At 36.6% G+C, this 23,151-nt stretch overlaps 1 protein-coding gene across 6 annotated transcripts; it reads right to left on the bottom strand.

Annotated features, from left to right (window-relative positions):
- Positions 1 to 1,565: 1,565 nt before the first annotated feature.
- On the bottom strand, positions 1,566 to 23,072 carry ARMC1 (armadillo repeat containing 1). 6 transcript variants are annotated; one of them, XM_034429876.3, is made up of 7 exons: positions 22,725 to 23,072; positions 19,739 to 19,938; positions 13,176 to 13,267; positions 9,617 to 9,806; positions 4,482 to 4,598; positions 4,305 to 4,379; positions 1,566 to 3,735 (listed from the first exon to the last, which is right to left on the bottom strand). In XM_034429876.3, the coding sequence occupies exons 2-7, from the start codon at positions 19,910 to 19,912 to the stop codon at positions 3,544 to 3,546; spliced, it is 840 nt and encodes a 279-aa protein (XP_034285767.1). In that variant the 5' UTR covers positions 19,913 to 19,938; positions 22,725 to 23,072; the 3' UTR covers positions 1,566 to 3,543. The 6 variants fall into 6 exon arrangements, with proteins under 6 accessions (XP_034285767.1, XP_034285770.1, XP_034285769.1 ...); XM_034429879.3 differs by having other exon boundaries at positions 19,739 to 19,935; positions 22,831 to 23,051; XM_034429878.3 differs by having other exon boundaries at positions 22,831 to 23,051.
- Positions 23,073 to 23,151: the final 79 nt, after the last annotated feature.

The following is a 23,151-nucleotide window of genomic DNA, read 5'->3' on the forward strand; positions in this document are numbered from 1 at the left end:
AGTGGGAACACTCTCTACTAATCAATCATAATGTGTTCTTACACTATCTAAATATCTTCCTGCAAGATATGAAGATATGACCAATCTGAGAGCAGAATCAGGCATTTAAGAGCAATTTATAACACGCTTTGGAGAATTTTTATACATGTCCAGTAATTTTCATTCTTAAATATCCAGGAGACAGTATTTCTACAGAACAACAAAGGGTCACAAAAATTAAATGTTCTATTTACTAAAAATAGAAACCAAAAGGAAAGAAAAATTAAGTTTCAGAATTTTCTTAAAACATTTCACCATGGTGATGGTGATATTCTTACAAAATGAAAAGTAGAGGTTCTCTCTATAATGAAAATCCGGTATTGAAAAAACCACCAAGAATAAGATTATCCAATAGGTAGTTACGTTTTACTATGAGCTTAGTAGCATTTTCATTTGAACATAAATGCAGAGAATTGTATTGTTCGCATGACTATTTGGCCTGTGTTCTGTCCTGATGAGAAAATACTTCTTACAAAGAACTATATTTTGCTTCAGCAGTTCAGTTCACCTGGGAAATTAATATAATGGCTCCGTAATATAGACAGCAACATGCTTCAGTTGGCTCAGCAATATATAAAATATACAATGGCCTGCCAATATCTGGAGGTTTGCGTGATGTTCTTTACATAAAATTTGAAGGGACTCTGCAATCAGATCTATATCTAGAAATTAAATTAATCTTTGCATTTTATGTGGCCATTTTTCTTATATGCTTACCTAAATTATTAGATAAGGTGTGAAGCAGTTCAGTTCCTGCTGGAAAGCGTATAAATGATTTCTCCAAAGAGGAAACATCCCATTGTTGCATAAGATTTAATAGATAAGTCCAAAATATTTCAAGATTACAACCCTATCTCACCAAAATGTCTTGTTCCAACTTTACCAGTATTGGACCAGCTTTGAAATAATAGAATAATTCAATCTTGGTACTGTCAGGGTTCCAAATCCCCAACGAAAGAAAACTCTAAGGCTTGAGTTTCCTCAAAGTTCCATTTTATTAGAGATGTCATATTGGCACATCTGGCAAAACCCAAATCTGAAACGTTCCAGGTTCTCCCTACCCAAAAGAAAGTTCAAGTCCCTGCCCTACACCCATAAGTCCACCACATGGTCCAATCAAAGCACCATCTCAACTGGAGATGCCACCCAGTTCCAGCCCTCCAGGTGCAGGGCAACATTTAGAAGTCAGTTTCAAGGTCATATTTCTGCCATTAAATCAGAACAGCCATTCTTACATCAAGACACTTACAGCAAGGACGGAATAGGGCACTTTGAGGTTGAAGCATTCCATATTCTCAGTTTCTGCTAATGAGCAGCGTAAGTTTTATTCGTGGTCAAAATAGCTTGAATTTTGCTTCCCTGAAAAAATATCTGCTCTTTTCATTTTTGTGAGCAACCAGTTCACCATGCAACTGCATTTACAAAAAATCCTTTTCTGCCGATGCAAACAAACCATCATCTTACGAATTCTGAACTTCGTGTTCCAAAATGCTAGAAAAATCCTTATAAAAGTAGAAGCATGCCAGTTCATTATATTACACTTTTATTTTACAGTTTTTCAAAATCTGTTTTACAGATACATTAACTGGGACAGCTGCAATACTGACCAAAAAAAAAAAAGCATACCTACAAACCAAATACACATTTTAATATTTACTAGTATAGAATCACTACTATCCAAAGAGATGTGTCATGTAGTAAAGAAGGTGTGCGGCAATGCAAAATGTAGAGAAAAGATGTTAAAATGAAAAGTAAACATTGCATCCATGGTTACACAGCAGAGATCTTTGCAAACACATTTGGTATTGTAACATTCTAGACAGCAATATGCTTTGTAATACATATTGATTATAATACATGCCTTAGCTTGTATTCTGTGTGTGTAAACTTTAACCAAATAAAGATATGATAAAACAGAAAATAATCTAATCTGAAATCAAGTTCTTCATCTTAAAAAGACACTGCATTCAGGTGAATTTTAAATTATTTTTGGAATATTCCTTCTCTCTTGCACATTATTTTCACTTATATGAGAATTTCATGATGCTACTTAATTGCTGCGATTGTGCAAGACAAATATACGGTCTTCCAAAGGATAAAGCTTTGCCTCAAAAAAGTCAGTATCTGTTAACAACTATAGAACGAAATGATTTGCAAAGGACTTAATTTTGAACAGCACTGCAATTTCTCAGCTATACTCCTGTGGTGCAAAGTAGCAGTTGTTCTAACAAACTGAGAAAAATCTCAGCCAAAATTTCAATAATCTAACTGTTGTTCTCAACATCTTGCCTACTGAAACAGCACCTGTTTTATCATTATTGGGAACTAAAAGACAAGATCCAAGCACTTTAGAACTTCTTAATAATGAGCTACGATACAAGATGGTGCTCTCCGAGTATGGGGTTTTAACAGACTAGCTACAATTAACTTTTAGGGACTCTTCAGATTTTCAAAGATGCCCCTCTACCCTAGCTATCAGGCACTAGTTTTGCCCTGCTCCTGGCTCTGACATGACATAAACTATCATACAGCTCCAAATATCAGCCCTATTGACACAGGACAGCAGCTTCTTAAAAAGGCAATCGGAATAATATATGGTTTCCATCAAGCCAAAATGTTTAAAATGTAGGGGCACAATGGCATATTCAGCATCCTGTTTCTTATCCCTTCTCCATAATCTTATATTTTCAGCTCTCACTCAGTTTGTTTTCAATTCAGTTCCTACTACTTCCTACTACAGACAACAAATTGAAGTTTGTGAAAAGCAATGACCTACATTCCAATCAATAGTTTCTTGTCATACTTGGAAAGTCACCGCCTTCGTCAGAAGCATTTTTACAGCAGATTATTTATAATGTGTATAAATACACATGCATTTCTGTCTTAACTTCTTTTTACTAAAACGTTCATATTGAAAGTGGTTATGGGCTGACAATTAAAAGAAAAAGATAAATCCCCAAGTTTTAAGTTCAAGTCTTCTTACATTCCTACAAATAGAGCATGACACACTGGCTCTGAAAAAAAGGTGAACAAATCTGTCTTTTTTCCTTCTAGAGCTATCTAATTGAAATATATAATCTGAAATAAGGCTAAAAAGAAAAGAAAAAAAAGGCATTTCATTTTGTAAAATCAGAGCTAACAATTTCGTTGCACGTATGTCCTGACATTTGTGTTGAGTGGCTCCGCATCTATTTATCATGAATATTAACTTAAAGCTTCATAAATTCAAAAATGTTTGGTTGATCATGGACCCACATTAAAAAGTGAGGCAATAAAACATAAAAGGGGGGAGAGAGGGAATGAACAAACGTTGATTTGAGGCTTCCATCTTCTGACTGCTCAAAAGGCCAAAATGTCCAATAAAATGTAAAACACAGTATATATTTTGTGTAGTCTAAAAAATCTGTTATGATAACTTATTGCAAATTGCACTCGGCAGTTCGCCAAAATAATGGAAAAACTACCCCCTGTTGGTTGGCACAGTCCTTTAGCCTTGATTCAAAGTCACCAATAGAAGGATCTGGAAAGAAAATTTGCAGCTGTGCTCAGCCAACTGGCTGCCCCTTCTGGGTGTGACCCAACACGGGACACGGCTTTGTCTTGCTCCTTTGAAGGACTTTCATCTTCTGGCAAGTATTCAGGGAGGTCAGTATTTTGTTCCACTTCTACTGGAGTATCTTGGAAAGGAACCAACATCTGCAAAAAATGAAACACGGTATTAACACGCATCATGGAACATCACATGTTATTTTACAAAATTTGCTTTTGCTTTTCAGCTAGGCTACATTTATTTCTTCAATCGCTTTTAGATAATTTAACTTTTATTAGTAGAAAGGATAAAAATGACTTTTTAAAGGTTTTTTTTTAAAAAAAAGCTAAAACACGTATCTTTTTTTTCTTCATGCTCATGAGTTCTACAAGATGGCTTTTCTTATCCACACATACTGTTGCATTATTATGCAGATATTGGTGCTCAAAGCAGATTGGAAAATTTATCTGCCTAGAATTTCATGGATATGTGATGGATATTATTGTATCGGATGAAAAGATTACAATTATTGTTGCTGCTGTTATCTTAGTGCAGGCGTGTCAAACTCACGTTGTCACATTGTCGTCATGTGACATATCGCGACTTTTTTTCCCTTTGCTAAAACGGGGATGGGCGTGGCCAGCATGTGACATATCTGGCCCGTGGGCCACAAGTTTGACACCCCTGTCTTAGTGTCAACACTTTTAACAATATACTTTTATTGCAGTTCTCTCACCTCTTCTCCACTTTCACTTTTTACAACTTGCTGGGCTGTCATAACTTTGGTTGATGCTATTGCTGTGCCCAATGCCTGCACAAAAATGGAAAAGGAAACAATAAGAGCAAGATTAAAAACAAAAAAATCTGTACCTTAAGCTGAAAATAATGAAAGCAAAAAATTGGGAATGCTTACCTCTGCTTTTAAATCTGATCTGATTCTGACAACACATCTTTGAATTGCCATTTGAAATGTAAAGCTGATGACCCCTTTAATTTTAAGTAAGGCTTCTTCGCACAGGTTTCTCCGTGACTGGAAATTAAAGAGATGCAGTTAATGGGTCAATGCTAAGTAAAATAACATGAAGTTATCACATAGGTGCATGTGATGCTATACCAGCAGAACAACATTTTTAAACAAAAAGAAATATTTGTTTGCATTTGGCAGTAAGGAAATAGAAAGGTAACATTTCTGCTTACATTTTGAAAGCAAACTAGGGAGAAATCAACTGTTAATAATGATGGAAAGTGCTGAAAAGCAAAGCAGCTTTTCTTTGTTATGATCAGCTAAACAGTCTCTTGTGATTTAGTCCTGACTGACTGAAATCCTCGCTGATGAGCAGTTAGTTTTAAGTTGCTATTTATCAGACATCTTGTATCCATACTGACTGAATGCATCAAAGCAGCTGTTACATCCTTCAGCTTCCTTATCTGTGGCAGCTCATGAACATCACTGCACTACACAACTCGATTCTGATGTCAACTGACAATGTCTGCTTATAAAATCACAAGCTCATCTTATGCTTTAAGCAAATGGCAGGGCCTCTTCTATGCAGCAACCCAACAATAACCTATGCTAGTTTCATCAACTCTGAATTGCCCCAGCATGTATTAATGCTTTTAGGGACTTCTGGAGAAGAAATGGCAAATTGAAGATGGCTCTGCTAAAAACAGAGCTGACGGCTACAGTGGAAAGAAGAGCCAGCAAATAGCTCTTTGTGATTCCTTCCTTGTCCTTCAGATCACCTGCAAATGCTCCGGACAGTTGCTCTTCTCTGGCAGTTTAACAGATATGGAAGATGTGAAAATAGCCATGTTGCTCAAACCACGGTTGGTACCTTCAAAAGGATACTGGTTTCACATATTTTCTTTTCGAATCACTTTCAGAAATTGTTTGGATTGACAAGGCTAAAAACAATGAATGAGTTTTTTTCAATACCGTGTTTCCCCCAAAATAAGACCCTGTCTTATATTTTTTTGAACCCCAAAATAAGTGCTTGGCCTTATTTTTGGGAGATCTTATTATTTTGGGGCTCCTCTTGCAGTCTTACCTGGTTTCCAGCTCTGTCTCCCTAACCCTAACCAGAGAAAATGCCGGGGACAGGCTGCGCATGCATTTAAATATTTTCAGGGAGGGTTATTTTAGCGTATGGATTCAAAAGCCTGATTGGCTTATTATCCGGAGAGGTCTTATTTTCGGGAAAACAGGGTAGTTAGTGAAAAAAGTTTTAATTGGATGTTTAAGGAGGGATATGTATACAAGTGTGTAGAATAAACAGCAAAAGTGTTAGTAAAAATTTAATTTTGGAAAGTTACAAGCAGACTGATGGAACAGATGAATTTGAAGCAAGATTTTAAAATTATTATAAAATCCTTTCCAGTGAGAAAATACTTTTGTTTTGTTTGTTTTTTTAAAAAAAGATAGGATGAGATTTTGAAGGTTGGACACTAGAGGGCACCAGAAGAACTAAAGATAACAATTAAAGGAGAAAACATATAAATTTCACTTACTAATACAGAATGAAATACTGTAAAATATTTTAACATTAGACATATTGAAGGATGTTTTTGAACAATGGACCCAGAAGTTGCACAGGTACCGTATATGTGGTACCTTGCTCAATAGAAGAGCCTTGGTAATACAGTGGTCTAAAGCACCCTGTTATTAACACAGCTGCCTGCAATTACTGCTGGTTCGAATCTCTCCAAGGCTCAAGGTTGACTCAGCCTTCCATCCTTTCTAAGGTAGGTAAATTGAGGACCCAGTTTGTGGGGGCAATAAGCTGACTTTGTATAAAATATACAAAAGAATGAAGGCTATTGCTTAACGCATTGTAAGCCGCCCTGAATCTCCGGAGAAGGGCGGCATATAAATCAAATTAAAAAAAAAAAATAGTAGCAACTGTGAGAGGAATCTTGGAGTCCTAGTGGACAACCATTTAGATATGAGCCAGCAGTGTGCAGCAGCTGCCAAAAAAGCCAACACAGTTCTGGGCTGCATAAACAGAGGGATAGAATCAAGATCATGTGGATCAAAGTAGTTAATACCACAATATATTTTATCATTATTCATTATCTCATAGAATCATGATCACGTGAAGTGTTAATACCACTTTATAATGCCTTGGTAAGGCCACACTTGGAAAACTGCATTCAGTTTTGGTCACCACTATGTAAAAAAGATGTTGAGACTCTAGAAAGAGTGCAGAGAAGAGCAACAAAGATGATTAGGGGACTGGAAGCTAAAACATATGAAGAACGGTTGCAGGAAATCGATATGTCTAGTTTAATGAAAAGAAGGACTAGGGGAGACATGATAGCAGTGTTCCAATATCTCAGGGGTTGCCACAAAGAAGAGGGAGTCAAACTATTCTTCAAAGCACCTGAGGGTAGAACAAGAAGCAATGGGTGGAAACTAATCAAGGAGAGAAGCAACTTAGAACTAAGAAATTTCCTGACAGTTAGAACAATTAATAAGTAAAACAACTTGCCTGCAGAAGTTGTGAATGCTCCAACACTGAAAATTTTTAAGAAGATGTTGGATAACCATTTGTCTGGAGTGGTGTAGGGTTTCCTGCTTGGGCAGGGGGTTGGACTAGAAGACCTCCAAGGTACCTTCCAACTCTGTTTTCTATTTCTATAAGTTAATTTTAAAAGTATCTGCCTCTATGTGTTTAATAAATGTTATGGGAGAAGAACAGGTTTTCCCTGTCAAGATTGAGATTAATTTTAAAGTAGACTTAAAAATGACAGCCTACAAAAATGATAGGAAAATATAGCAATAGCACTTAGACGTATACACCACTTCATAGTGCTTTATAGCCTCTCTAAGCGGTTTACAGAGTCAGCATATTGCCCCCAACAATCTGGATCCTGGATAATTTTCCCTCATTGGATTTATAAAAGAATCTTGTTAAAACTTCCAAGAATTTTGTGAGAAGGGAAGAAGAAAATAATAAAAAGTACTCAAAGTGTAGAACATTATTTGAAGGGATTAACAAATTCAACTTTGTTAAAAGGACTATAAAGTTGATGTATTTGATCAAGGTTAAAACAAATATGAAATTATCTCTGGTAATGAGGAGACCTTAAGGACATTTTATTATCCATCATCAGTGACAGTGAGTTTGGGCTTTACTAGTTGGATAATGAAATGTCTGCAAGCAAATAATCAAGTCAGAGAGCACAAAGGACTCCACAGTATTTTCTTTGCTTTTAGAAACATTTAAGACACACCAATGGGCAAACAAATAAACAACCAAGTTAATTACCATAACAGGGACAAATTTAGGGGAACTAATTAGATCTGTTTTAATGAAAGAAGGAGAAAGCAAGCCAAAAGAGAAATGTTGTTCTGGAAGTGTAGGCCTGAGTCCCTACTGGGTCTGAGCAAATAGTTGATTTGAAGATTCAGTCAAATCACTGAATCCCCTTAGAAAGCTGAATCGTTAAATATGTGAGATGACTTTAAATCTATTAAAACAAAATTGAATGCTTCTGCAGTTGTGAAGAAATCTTTTTTGGAATCATTTGTAATTGAAATCAACTTGTTTCAACCATTTGGATCAATTCAAATCAGATTTCATCTCATTCATACTTTCCACACTGTGCATGCTGATTGTTACTCAGATTATTACCCCACCAGCTTTATTAGTGTGGATGCATCATTTGTAAATCTACTTCTCTTACAGGCTAACTTGACCAAGATGTAAGGCAATGCAGCAAAAGATCAAGTTCAATAATTTACAATGGTATAGGACTGAAATTGAAACCTAAGGGGCACTGTGGATAACCTGTTCAAACAGTTTTATATTTTTCTGGGCAGCCATAAAAAGCCAGACATGGCCCTCAGATGTTTTCTACGGAGGAATGGAGGATAAATTTATAGAATCTATTTAACATTCTATAAAAGCTCCACTGAGATCTCATTTAATATCTGCTATCCAACAGTCAAGGATATATACAATGTAAAACGACTGCAAGCAAAGCCAATTTTTTTTAAAAAACTTACAATTTTATTGGTATAGACCAAAAATTATTCTTAATTAAAAAAAAAATTAAGAAGAATTTTAAATAAAAAAGTAGCAAGAAAAATAACTGTCCCATTATTTGGTTGTAGATAACCCATATAGCACTTGTAGTATTGATGAAAGATTGCTGTCTCCCATACTGTATTCTTTTAGAAAACGATCGCCACATCCAGATGGCAGAGCTCTTAAAGAGCTCAAGATGTGACACTGCTGAACTCCCCAAAATGAGTAACTTGTTTATCAAATAGGGCTCAATGCCGGAAGACTGGAAGATATCAAATATGACACTAATTTTTAAGAGAGACCAGGAGGGATCAGGATAATATGGTAGTCAAGCTTTATTTATTCCAGATAAATTGGTAGAAATGGTCTTCAAAGTTAAAATAACCAAGAATGTTGTGTGCCTAGGCAATCCTAGTAACTTTTATATGATTAATTATGTAATTAAGTAATTATGTAATTTATAGTTTAATTTTCTATGATTGTGTATTATAAACCACCAAGTTATTGGAAGTAGAGTACACGCTTATATGTTTTGTATGAATATATTAGTGTAGGAGAGAATGGAAATCAGAACATGGACCTGAAAAGAATATTCTGGAAGAACGTGTAGCCAGCCTGCTGACAAGATTGGTAGGCTGGCTGGACTATTTCACTATTTTCCTTTAGATTTCCATTGTAATTGCATATGCTCAATTTCTAATCCAAGTCTTTCATTTACTTCCAGGCCCTAAAGTGGCTGAACATAGATCAATAAGTTTATATATTCAGAGACATTTCTGTGGTTAGTTTCTTCGGAAATGTCAACTTATTCCTGAATTGTTCATTACCAACAGTTATTTGTAATAAGTCACACCTAAGGGGATTTGAAAACAGACTTAACGCAGATTAATTATATTTACATTTAGTTACACGTTACATCTAATTTACATACATAAAATATGTTTACAAAAAAACAATTGTTCTCATTTTCATATTTCAGTGTGAGTTATAAATTCCAAAATATATATGAATTTCTTACCGAATCATCAAGGCCATCTATGTGTAAAACTACTGTTTTAGCACGTTTATTTGTACTTCCAAGAAAAAACTGAGCTTTTCGACGTCGAGAATTCATCTCATTCACATTGTCCATGTCAGACATATTGGAAGACTGAAGAATATCATAGATTTCTGAAGCTAATAGTTTTGTTTCCCCAGGCGTTGTGGTCCTAAGGCAAAGCAAAATCAGATTTATTTATATGTATTATAGTTTTTTTTTCTTTTTGTAAGTTTGTAATTGTAAATTTCTTTTACAATTCTCCCAGAAAAGACAGCTGTTTGTTTTTTACTTCTACAATGTAAGCAGAACTACAGATCCTAAGACTGTTTTTCAATCTTGGACCTTAGTTTTACAAAACAATCACTCCTTACAAATATTTTTCAGAAGATGACAGAGTTATTCCAGAAAGATTTTGGCATCTTATTTTATCATTATTGTAATTTATTATGGATGTTGGGTTAAATGATTTATTGGGAGTTGAAGTCCAGACATATTAGTGCGAGAGGTTGAAAAACACTGAGCTAGTTATTGTATATCTATAAGAAAAAAATCATAGATTCATGATAGTCACCTGACATTCTCCAGTGAATAGTAGTAATAGAAAAACCAGAGATGAATGGGGGGGAGGGGGAACATGCAATATTCTAAACAAATGAAGTACAAGGAGAAAAATAGTCTGGTACCTGACACCGAATGAATGGGTGACAATCAGACGAGAGAATTCAAAAAAAGACATTGAGCCATTCAGAGCCCCAACAATGAATTAGAAATATGACTCTTTAAATAATAGCTATTTAGGGGAAAATATTTAACACAGGGTTTAACCGTAAGTGTATTTATATGTACTGTACATGTGGAAAGGAATAAATCTAAGTCTACAAACATGACTGACCTGATACTCTGGGGAACTTGAACATAAAGGGAAAAGATGTGGAAGTTGCTTGGAACAGAGTAGAAATATTATACGTTGCTCCCATCCAGAGTAATGTCATATAACAAAATTTGAGAAAGTAGCACTTATCCTTGGAATAAAACAATCCAACCTTACTTGGATCTCCTTTCAGAAGATATTATATTAAAGATAGGTGAGAAATTGCTCTTAGAAGGAAAAGATGAACATTATTGAAGGATATTAGCATAAAGATAGATGGTAGCTTTGAAATATGTATCTCTGTATATTTCCTGTAGGACTCTTTGTCCAACATCTAACAGATGTTTTATAGTTTCATAGACACTCTGATAAACACAAAATCACCAGGGTAATGAATACATTTCAGCACACATACACCTCAAAAAATGGAAAAATAGCAATCCAATGTTGCTGAAAATGGGATTATAATATTTAGAGGCTATTTTAGTTTAATCAGAACAGTGCTCCTTTGATACAATAATAATTTTAATTCTTCTCCATATTTCTGGAATGCCACCTTTGTGTAACAGTTATGAAAATATTATCAGTTCCTAGAAAATTTCAGTTGGGGGGTTATAAGTATTTTATGAGTTTTATTACTGTTAATAACTTATTTGATTATTCCCTTTTGTCAATCAAGGTATTTTGTTACTAAGCAAATAAACATTGGCTACATCATTTGTTTTATTCTCCAATATGTTAATTTTAATTGCATAACAAAACTTGAACTATATCTTCAAAAAATTATTTAGGCATGTTCCAATTAGACACAGCAGATGGCATTGTTGCCTTTTCTTTAGGAACATTAAAATTAAACTGAAGCTATATTCCTAAACTCCATACTGCACTATACAATGTGCATCCATTGCCTTTTTACCTCAATGATTAATGTATAAAATGTTCACGATTTCAAAGAATTCCAGAAAGTCAAAATCAAAGAATGTGCTACCTCTCTGAGTCTTCGGAGAGGGGCAGCATACAAATTGAATTAATAAATAAATAAATCTCCTGATATTGCTTACCATTAATTATATGTAACTTATATGTAAACATAAAAGATACTTATTATTGTTCCACAAGCCATAATTTTAAAAATCCAGCTTAGAACTGGGTTGAATCACACTTGTATCATATAAGAAATGTGTATATGACCATCATGAAGAAAATACAAAATCCAATTTATAGATTCAGAATAGATTCCTGCTATCCATTAGCAGTGCACTCTGCCTCATTATCCTCTATTGTATTGAATAATAGCCACAGTAGATAAAGGATTGTATTCAATTATCATCAAGGAATTCTGGATTCATAGTATTACCATATTGAAGGATATCATTCTCCCCTTGCTTCTGGCAACTTAAGATAATCAGTTTAAACTTTTCTAATGGGAACTACAAGCAATTAAAGCTGTATTAAATTAAAACTGATGGAAATGGTTAGATTTACAGAAGTGTGGGTAAGGGAGATACATACCTGCAAGGGATTCTTGTGCAATTAAATGCATATTAATTTAGCTGATTATTTTAGGCAACTAATAAATTGGAAAAATCTGTGCTGGATTTAGTTCAACATATCCTGGCAAAAGTAGACTACCATGGAATAAAAAGTGCTTCTAGATAAATAATTAGAGTTCGGCTTTCATTAATTTGCCAATCTGCATTAAAAGTTCCTAGCTATCAAAATCCCCCTAAATTATAAAATACAAAAAAAAAGGCATTGTAAAGATCCTCAGGATTATCAAACGAACTATGAATGTTAACCTTCAGCTACTCATGGATCACTGATCTAATTAACATAAAACATAAAATAAGCTAAAACAACTGCACAAAATCTGCACTTTAGTACCTTTTAGCAACATTTAGAATACTGATGTCCTTCAGATACTTTGGACTACAATCTGAGACTCCCTTAAAATTGGCAGTGCTGGGATTAGCTGATGAAACCTGTACTTACGATACAGCAGGACTAACTTTCTGTCTCTTAGGATCTTCATACAAGTAGCTTTCAGGTTATCACCAGTCATTCAGTGTCTATTCAAAGTTACATTGACATTGAATGAATGGTACTTATGACAGGTCCTCATAGTTCCAGCCAGTGCACTGTACCTGCAGTCATATGATCACTGCTACCTTTAAAGCAAAAGGGACGTGGTGGCTTAGTGGCTAAGACGCTGAGCTTGTCAATCGAAAGGTCGGCAAGTTTAGCGGTTCGAATCCCTAGTGCCACGTAATGGGGTGAGCTCCCGTTACTTGTCCCAGCTTCTGCCAACCAGCAGTTCGAAAGCACATAAAAATGCAAATAAAAAAATAGGGACCACCTTTGGTGGGAAAGTAACAGCGTTCCATGTGCCTTTGGTGTTTAGTCATGCCGGCCACATGACCATGGAGATGTCTTTGGACAGCGCTGGCTCTTCGGCTTTGAAATGGAGATGAGCACCGCCCCCTAGAGTCAGGAACAACTAGCACATATGTGCGAGGGGAACCTTTACCTTTACCTTTAAAGCAGAGATTCATTGATCACATTGTATGGAATCAGCAAAAACAAATTAACTTTGTATATAACTTGGAAAGCAATTTTAAAGGAAAAGACAATCAGGTACATTTACCACAGAAAGCATTCTATACTTACTTCTGTACAACAGTCTGTAAACTCAGCATCATTCCCAGTTCACTTTTCATCTTTTCTCTATTGGCCCGACATTCCGCCAAATAACGTAGAGCCTATTAAAAACAATGGATCAAAGAATCAACCACAACAAAAGACGTTCTCAGCATTTTCTTTCACACCTCTCAAAAATGCATTGTAGCAATTCAGAAGATTGGGAAATATGTTATTTGATGCTTACAACATAAATGAATATTATTCATTCATCACATTTCTATATCACCTATCTCACCTGTTAGCATATATGTGCCAGGTAAATATCAAAAATAATATTTGTCTCTCTATAAAATAAGAGATTAATAATGGACAATTCTGATATGTTCGATTTCACATTTTTTTCAAATTTGGCTATTTCTACACTCGGGGTTTTAATAAACACATGGACATTCTGCCTAATACCATGTTTCCCCAAAAATAAGACCATGTCTTATATTTTTTTGAACCCTGAAATAAGCGCTTGGCGTTATTGCCATGTGCTCAAAAGCCCGATAGGGCTTATTATCAGGGGATGTCTTATTTTGGGAGAAACGGGGTACATATGCAGTTAAGAGTATAGAGTCTGTGTTTGGGAAATTGCATATTAAAAAATAACTGGGTTTTGATTTGCATATTAATTCTGGAAGGAGAAATTAGGTAAATGCAATGAAGAGTGAAATGAATAGGAATTAGAAAGAGTGCAGAGAAGAGGGCAAAACTGGTGAGAGACTTGGAGATTACCATATTTTTTGGAGTATAAAACGCACTTTTTTCCATCCTAAAAGAGGCTGAAAATTTTGGTTCATCTTATACTCTGAATGTAGCTTTTTATTTATTTATTTATTTTTATTTATTTGATTTGATTTATATGCCGCCCTTCTCCGGAGACTCAGGGCGGCTTACAATGCATTAAGCAATAGCCTTCATACTTTTGTATATTTATACAAAGTCAGCTTATTGCCCCCACAATCTGGGTCCTCATTTTACCCACCTTAGAAAGGATGGAAGGCTGAGTCAACCTTGAGTCTGGTGAGATTTGAACTTGCAGTAATTGCAGGCAGCTGATGTTAATAACAGTGCTTTAGTCTGCGGCGCCACCAGGGCTCCTTATTTTTCAAAGCTTTTTTCCAGCCCTAACGAGGCACTAGCGAGTGAAGGGATCTACCTCCAACTCTCAGCTGTGCTTTAGAAGCTTTTTCAGTGAAGCGATCTTCCCTGCTTTGACTGCTCCCTCCAACTCTCAGCTGTGAAGCTTTTTTTCAGCCCTAACGAGGCGCTAGCGAGTGAAGCGATCTCCGTGGTTTGCCTGCTTTTCCCATTGCTTCTCTCTCCAAAGATCAGTTGTGCTTTTGTAGCTGTTTTTTATACCCAAGTAGGAGATAAAAACCAGCAAACTAATGTGCTGAAGCTGACCAGACTAAGGACGCTAGTCAGATGAATACCTGGTAGGAGGTTTCTTTCCTCTATTTTCCTCCCCAAAAACTAAGCTGTGTCTTATACTCCGGTTCGTCTTATACTCCGAAAAATACGATAAATCCTATGAAATTGATTGAAAGCAGGGTGGATAAAAATCAATGATTTTTTTTTAAAAAAAATCAAAAAAATCAGATTTTTTGATTTAAATCGGATTTTTTTTATTTAAATCGGATTTTTTTTATTTTTATCTAATTTATTTTAATAAAAAACTTTGGGGGTAAAAATCTATCGTAAGGTAGTTTTCTATTTAAGATACATAAATAATTTAGTTTATTCAGCATGAAATGGAGCTTAGTTATGTAGCAGGAGGCTGTATATTCTGCAACACTGGGACTATCGGTGAGTCAACAGTGGGTCAAAGGAGTAGCAGAGATGACAGTTGCTCTTTAAAAATTATGATTTAAATCGAGTTGATTTAAATCAAGCCTTTTTACTAGTGATTTAAATCATGATTTAAATTGTGATTTAAATCAACTCAATTTAAATCAAATCCACCCTGATTGAAAGTGCATGACTCTTGGAAGCCTAGGCTAAAGAAAAGAAAGCTAAGGGAAATGTGGTAGCAGTCTTCCAATATTTGAAAGAATGTCACAGGGCAGAGTATGTGAATTACTCTTCAGAGCAGTCAAGAGTAGTACAAGAACCAATGGGTGGAAGCTTTGTTGACTGAAAGCCATTCAACAGTGGAACAATCTGCTTCCTGAAGTTGTGGGTGCTCCATCATTGGAGGCTTTCAAAAAAGATTGAAAAAAAAATTGCCTAGAAAGGATCCTTCCAACCCTTTGATTAACTTCAGCCATTATTTCCCCAACCACATCAATATACAAATTATAATCACTTTTCTTACAAAACCAACTGATGTATATGCAAAATACATTAAAACCAAAAACATTACTTTTAAATTTATCCACTGTTTTTCCGCTCAGGCACTAAAAATCCTGCTTCAATTCAATTCAATTCAATTCTTTGTCGGTGCACAATATATGTACAATGAGATTGGTTGAGCTGCCTCAGTGCACCTCCCCTGAACAGAATACAACTCACAGTGAAGACAGAAAATCCCTAACCCAATAAATCATATTAACAAAACACCCAGTCCTATTGTACCAGTGTGAACATGTTACACATTGCGCCGGCCCTGCAGTCCATCATACTACATAGTTATGATGTTATTTCTCATTCAGGAGTCTGACAGCCCACGGATAAAAACTGTTCTTCAGCCTGTTTGTGTGACTGGCTATGCTTCTATATCTCCTTCCCGATGGTAGGAGGGTAAAGAAGTGATGACGAGAGTGAGAGTTGTCTCTGAGAATATTCCTCACTCTTCTAAGGCAGCGAGCCTTAGCAATCTCATCTAGTGGTATCAGGAGACAGCCCACAATATTTTGTGCTGTGCTCACCACCCCCTGTAATGTTTTTCTATCCGCAGCTGTCAGACCAGCATGCCATACCGAGATGCAATAAGTGAGGATGATTTCTGTTGTGGACAGAAGCCACGGATGAGTGTCTCTCCGCTCAAGCAGTAAAAGTCCTGCTTAGATTTCGTCAGGGAGGATTTTCAATCCCCAGAGCAAAGAAACTTGTCCACAACACCCCACAGAATTCACACACAACTGCATTGGGCCTCGCAAGGTCTCCTCCAACGAAAGGTTCGCCTTTCGTGTTCCTTACTTGGGACCCTTATCTGCGTAGCCACCCTTGATATCACTTAACAACTGCAACCGAGAGTGCCTGGATTATGGTCATTGAGCAAAGCAGTCATGTCATCTTGCCTAACAACCATTTCACTCAACAACTGAGATTCTAGTCCCAATTCTGGTCATAATTCAAGGATTACCTATACTCCATATACATTCCAAGATTCTCAATACCCCAGCCAGCCTTGAAGCTAGCTTTCAATAAATGCAAATCATAAGATCTGTAAATTTTTTGCTACTGGAGTAGTATTTTCAGTTGTTAAGAATCTGTTTATAACAGCTGAAAAAAAATATGCCTCAGATCAGAAGAGAAGATCCTATAGTAAATACTATACTTACTGTACTTTTCAGCGTATAAGACACACTTTCCCCCCCTAAAAGAGGGTGGAAATGTTGGTGCGTCTTATACACTGAATACAGCCATTTTTGGCCTCCCGAAACCCCGCCCCCCGCATCCCATTTTTGCTAAAAACAGGCCCGTTTTTCGCAAAAACGGGATGCTCAGAGGGTTTGGGAGGCCTGCAGAGTGCTCCTGGGGGCCAGGGTGGGCAAAAACCAGACATGTGGAGGCCAAAAACTTTTTTTTTCTTGTTTTCCTCTTTTAAATCTTGGTGCGTCTTATACTCTGCTACACCGCCCTGAGTCCTCAGGGAGAAGGGCGGTATATAAATTGGAAATAAAATAAAATAAATAAATAAATCTTATAGTCCGAAAAATATGGTATTTTATCAACTACTAATTAGCTTATTAAGAGTCAGTTTGGAGTTAAAGCACAGGGCTAGAAATTGGGAGACCATGAGTTCTAGTCCTGCCTTAAGCATGAAGTCAACTGAGTGATTTTGGGCCAGTGCCTTTCTCTCAATCCTAAGAAAGAGAAAGTGGCAAACTACTTCCAAAATATTGCCAAGAAAACTGCAGGGATTTCTCCAGGCAGTCCCCAAGAATCAACAATGACTTGAAGGCACACAAAAAAAGTTAGTTTACTGAATATAGTTAGACTTCTCTTCTTTTTTCAATGCTAATTATATATTTTTTTTCCTAGATTCTTAAAGCAATCACTGGAATTTGAAAATACCAAGAAAGCAAAGAATTTGAAAGAGGATAGTGATTTTTTCTTAATATAAAGAATGATCATTCCTAAAAAATAATAAGTGTAAATAGAACTATATATCACTTCCTATAACAAAGGAAAAAGAAAAAAAATGAATTTGGTTAAGATAGTAATGTAAACTGTTTTAAATAGATTCTATTTACCGTATTTTTTGGACTATAAGACGCACCTACCTTTTTTGGTGAGGAAAAGAAAAAAAACAAATCTTCCTCTGCCTCTGAGCAATTTTGCCTCTTTGCAGCAAACAGCCTGCTTTACTTTCATTTTCATTTCCAGCAATTTTCTTCCTTGCAGCAAGCAGCAGAGCCCTGCGCAAAACAGCTGAGAGCAAAACAGCTGAGAGTCGGGAGGCGGATCCAATCAACTTGTGCTAATTAGGCTGTGGTGAAGCTAAAAGGAGCTGTTTTTTCTTGCTGTTTGCTGTAAGGAGGTAAATGTGGGGGGCAAAGGCCAAAGGGTGGAGGTCAGTGGGTGGGCAGGGCTACATTCGGTGTATAAGACGCACCTAAATTTTCACCCCCCTTTTAGGGGGGGAAAGATGCGTCTTATATTCCGAAAAATACAGCAGTTTGTTTCTATTGGAATACTGCTTCTGATTATTTATGCTTGAAATAGAAAAATGAAACTTAGATTTTTAAATTCTGCATATTTCGTCCCACCCCCTAGCTCTTTTTTTGCTTAATCTTTATTTTCATTACACTTTACGTTACAGTAAACCTCAATAAAACATTTGGAAACAAAATCCCAAGAAAGAGAGTAATCTTGAACAAGTTATTGAAACTTCTGAAAATGTCAGTTTAATTTGTTGATACTAATTTCATGCTGGCTTCTCTCCTTCATGAACAGTATATCAAAAGACTATGATTAAACTGCATTGATTTGCTTCTACCTTCAAGGATAATCAGGACTTAAATTTATGTTCAAAGAAATACCTCAAACATATATACAAGCTGGAGCTGTCAGGTGCAAGCTCTTTCTCTAAAGAGTTTTAAAACTTCAAGTATTATTGAAAGAAAAGACCAAACACACACCATTTGGTAGCCATGAATTCAGTAGGCCATATGTTTATGTTATATTTATATGTTATATTTTAAATACAAATCTATGTATTTAAAATAGCATAGGGTCCCTCATCTTGTTCAGGGATTACTATTCTATAATTCTTGTTGAGAATAATTTACACACATATACACTCGGCATACTGTTTCTTTCTGGAATGAACATTACACAAAGTGCAGAAAAAGTGGTGCTATAGATTAAAAATAAATACTAAAATGTAAGAAAAATTCTAGATGCACACTGATGTGAATAATAAATAAATAGCCCACAAAGCAATACAGAAATTAGATTTCTGATATGGGCCCTAGCCCATTGGATTTTATGCTTGCAAGCTTCATTATATCACTCATCCATATTTTTCAAGTGACAAAGTCTCTTATTTTCCTAAGACACATGAAACCAACTTGTAGACCCCTGCATAGAGTAGTAGACAGCATCCGGTCAGAATTTCTGAGCTTAGAAACATGTAATAAAATGAACAGATTGTAGGGAATACCCAACACATGTACCACAATGTACATCTATTCTGGCAAAATGTGAAGGCTAGCCATCACACAAGTCTAAAAATATCTCAAAACTTCCTTGACTAAAACAGATGTCCTACAAACCTTCAAGCCAAGACAGAAGAACTGAAGTTCATGTGATAATGAATTAAATAACTTTAGTTGCAAAATGCTGAGTAAATACAGGTTTCCAAGCACTAAGCAGATAAGATTTTTTTTGCCGTTATCCCTATGACCATATAGGTAGATGAGCTCTAATCTATATTAAGTGTGCTAGAATTTTTCCCATCATTTTCATTTCAGCAATCTTTCTCTGTTTCAGTGGAATAAAGGCAGCGGTGAAATCCAGCCGGATCTATCAGGCTCGCGCGAACCGGTAGCGGCGATGAGAGCCTCCTCTCACCCACCGGGACGTTATTACATCCCATTTTTGACCACATGCGCAGAAGAGGTGCGCACGCTCCCATTCCTGAACCGGTAGCAAAAGTAAGTGGATTTCACCGCTGGATAAAGGGTTTAACTTGCTCTACTCAGGATGTTTCAACACAACTAGAGAACTCGAATTCAAGCAATTTTCCACATGTGTAGTTACAATACTTGAGTGTAATCATGGAAACACATGATAGCAAATATGCATTTAGGTTCTTACGGTTTAGCTACCCAAAACCCTTAATGCTACAAGATGAGCTATCCAATAATACTTACAAGTAATGCTGAATGGACAACTGGTGGGTTGGGATGATCCAAAAATAATATAAGGCCTGGTAGACATCCCTGGTCCTGGACAATTGCTCTTCTATTCAAAGGATCAGCTGCCAGATCTCTCAGCTGGTTTACTACGGTGAGTGCATCAGGCTCCACATTCATTGAGGTATTCATTTTTCCTTGTCATACATACGATTCTACTACAAAGAAAGTTATCAGTAACTATAAAGATATGAAGTAATTTCATAGGTGCTAAAACAAAAATGCATGCTATGGTTTAAAATAACTTGATATAATTCATTTTTTAGGAAAAAAGATTGCACTGTTTAGATAGTGATGAAAAAAACAAGCTGTGAGGTTTTAAAATTGTGAAGTCCTGCATCGGAATCCACAAGACTACATAAACACCACAGCAAGTTAATATATGCAGAAAATAAATATTTTAGTTTTTTCTTTGTTAATATCATATAAACATAGAAAGTAAATTTTGAATATTCATTAGGTATATGCTAACCATTTGTGGATTGGGTTTTTTTCCTCAAAGACTAAACATGGCTACAATTACTCATTATGTAATTGGTATATTATTTGTAATACATAATAAAGTAGGCTTCTTAATTTAATTGCAGCTTGGAGCATTTTTTAAATAAATAAAAAGCTAGAAACACAATAAGTATATTACATTCCCACAAATACTGGAATTCTTAGAGGATTTTTATAAGTTTCTAAGTTTCACAGTTAATTCCATATATAATGGCAATCAACATTCCCAGAAAGACCACCACTATAAATCTTACTTTGCAATATACATACCAGCAGAGTATATTCTCAGTTCAGGTAAACCCAAAATATAGGTAGTCCTCGACTTACAAGAGTTCATTTAGTGACCATTTGAAGTTAGAATGGCACTGAAAAAAATAATTTATGATCCCTTTTCACAGTTGACAATTGACTCATATTTATAATGGTTGCAGTCCCAGTGTCATGTGATTCCCTTTGACAACCGGCTGACAAGCAAAATCAATAGGGAAGTCAGATTCACTTAACAACCATGATACTAACTTAACTGCAGTGATTCACTTAATAACTGTGGCAAGAAAGGTCATAAAATGGGGCAAAAGTCACTTAACTGTCTCGCTCAACAATAGAACTCACTTAACAAAACTCACTTAACCACTGTCTCACTCAGCAACTGAAATTTTAGGCTCAACTTGGTGGTGCAGCGGACTAAGTGCTGTTATGTAGCACTTAGCTGCCAGCTACCTGCAATTAGTGCGAGTTCAAATCTCACCAGGCTCAAGGTTGACTCAGCCTTCCATCCTTCCAAGGTAGGTAAATTGAGGACCCGGATTGTGGGGGCAATAAGCTGACTTTGTAGAAACACCGCTTATGGGGGGCCAAAAGCCCTAACAAGCAGGTATATACAAAAGAATGAAGGCTACTGCTATAAGTGCATTGTAAGCCGCCCTGAGTCTTCGGAGAAGGGCGGCATATAAATTGAACTAATAATTAATAAATAAATAAATAAATAAATAAATAAATAAATAAATATAAATAAACAAACAAACAAACTGTGGTCATAAGTTGAGGACTACTGCAGAACTCCCTCTAAATAGGAAGTGACTGTCCCCATTTGAATAGGCCTTCAACCCTAACCCTACAAACTGTTGATTCTTAATCGAAGGATTGCCAAGAAGGTGAAGAATTTGAAATCACTGAACTAAAATATGGATGTATTCCTCTATTTAAACCAGCCACACTACCAGCCACTATTTTAAATTAAATACTATTTTTGCAACACAGCACTTTTACTATATGATGCATTACAAACGTTGGTATAAGGAAACACCACTGCTTTGGAAATCTATACATTGCCATGACTGTTACTTGGAAAACATGCATTTAGGATCAAACCTAAGAAATACTATGTAAATGTGCTGTTTATATAGTTAACATATGAGCAAATTGTGTTTAGTGCTACACAAATATCACAGAAATACTCCATAGTTTCTTACTGTAACTAAATTCAAAGCCAAGTAACTTGCTCGCACAAACTTTAGAAAGATAACAATGTCTGATGAATCCCTAGGATTTAAACTACAGAAACCCCACTATGGGAAATAGTGCCTTCAAGAAAGCATGTGGAAGACTGCATTTGAAGCGCTGTTCTATGGATACTTAATTGGAAGTCTAGCAATTTCACTAGCGCTTCCAAGTACAGAACCACAACCTTCAGATAAAATGCCACTGCAACGTCCAAACATGCATATTCATTCGCAAGTAGCCTGCAACTTATTTCTGTGAATACATATTTCAATTAGGGAGCGCTGAAAGCCCTACTAAGCAGGTATATACAAAAGTATGAAGGCTATTGCTTAAAGCATTGTAAGCCGCCCTGAGTCTCCAGAGAAGGGCGGCATATAAATCGAACTAATAACTAAATAAATAAATAAATTAGGATACTGGAGATTGTGGCTTTTCTTTCGCTTTCATGCTTACAAAGTCAGTAACTCCACTCGACCCCTGGGCAAGCTGCCTTGCCTGGTCCTTGCATTTTCTTGCACTGCAACTCTTGCACTGGGAGGGATCACATAATATTAATGAAATCACTAACACTGGTTTTAAGGAAGGTCAATAGGATTGCAACCTCACTCATTTAAAAAAAAAAAAAGCTAATTACCCGATCTGTGTTTCCATTTGAACGTAACAAGATTTGAGTTGACCTCTAATGCTAAACCTGACTAGCAGCCAACTTCCAACTGTCTTGTGTGATTGCAAATCCTTAGTCTTGGACAGAAGGATAATTTGGATCTCTAAAAGAAGTCCAGGCATTGAAGAAGTAGCAGCGTTCATGATCTTCGCCATGTGTTCTTTCCCACCCACTCCCACCTCAATTCCCCATCTCTTTTCTGCCCCCCCCCCACCACCATACACACACACACACAGCCCCTTTCCCAGGTCCAGGGATCCCCATTACCGCCCTCACTTTCATTGGACGCAGAAGGGGAGGCGCTTTGGTACTCCCGCCCCACGGAGGAAGGACCGCTCCAAATCACGTATCGGCTAATGCCGCTGCCGCCGCCTTCGCATACCCGGAGCCCCTGGCAGAGGAGCCGCTTGGAACTTCCGGCCGCCCGGCGAAGGTCAGCCGCTGAACTGGAATCGCCGACCCGCCAAGGCAGCATTCACCCAGCAAGGCGGGCGATCGCCGCTCTCCGGCACCGCTGCAATCCCCGAGACGCGATTGGCTGCAACCGAAGGCGTCTCTTCTCCATTCGTGGCTCGTCTTATTATGAGCCCCCCCACTCCGATTGGCTTATTCCGGGTCAGGGATTCTGAGGCATTGTGGGTTAGAATGAAATCAGTTTTAGGAGGCATTTCAGCAACTACAACTCCCAAGAAGCTCTGGTTCA

This window comes from Pantherophis guttatus, chromosome 3, assembly GCF_059756535.1.
Source record: "Pantherophis guttatus breed Tessera chromosome 3, ASM5975653v1, whole genome shotgun sequence".
Taxonomy (NCBI): Eukaryota; Metazoa; Chordata; class Lepidosauria; order Squamata; family Colubridae; genus Pantherophis; species Pantherophis guttatus.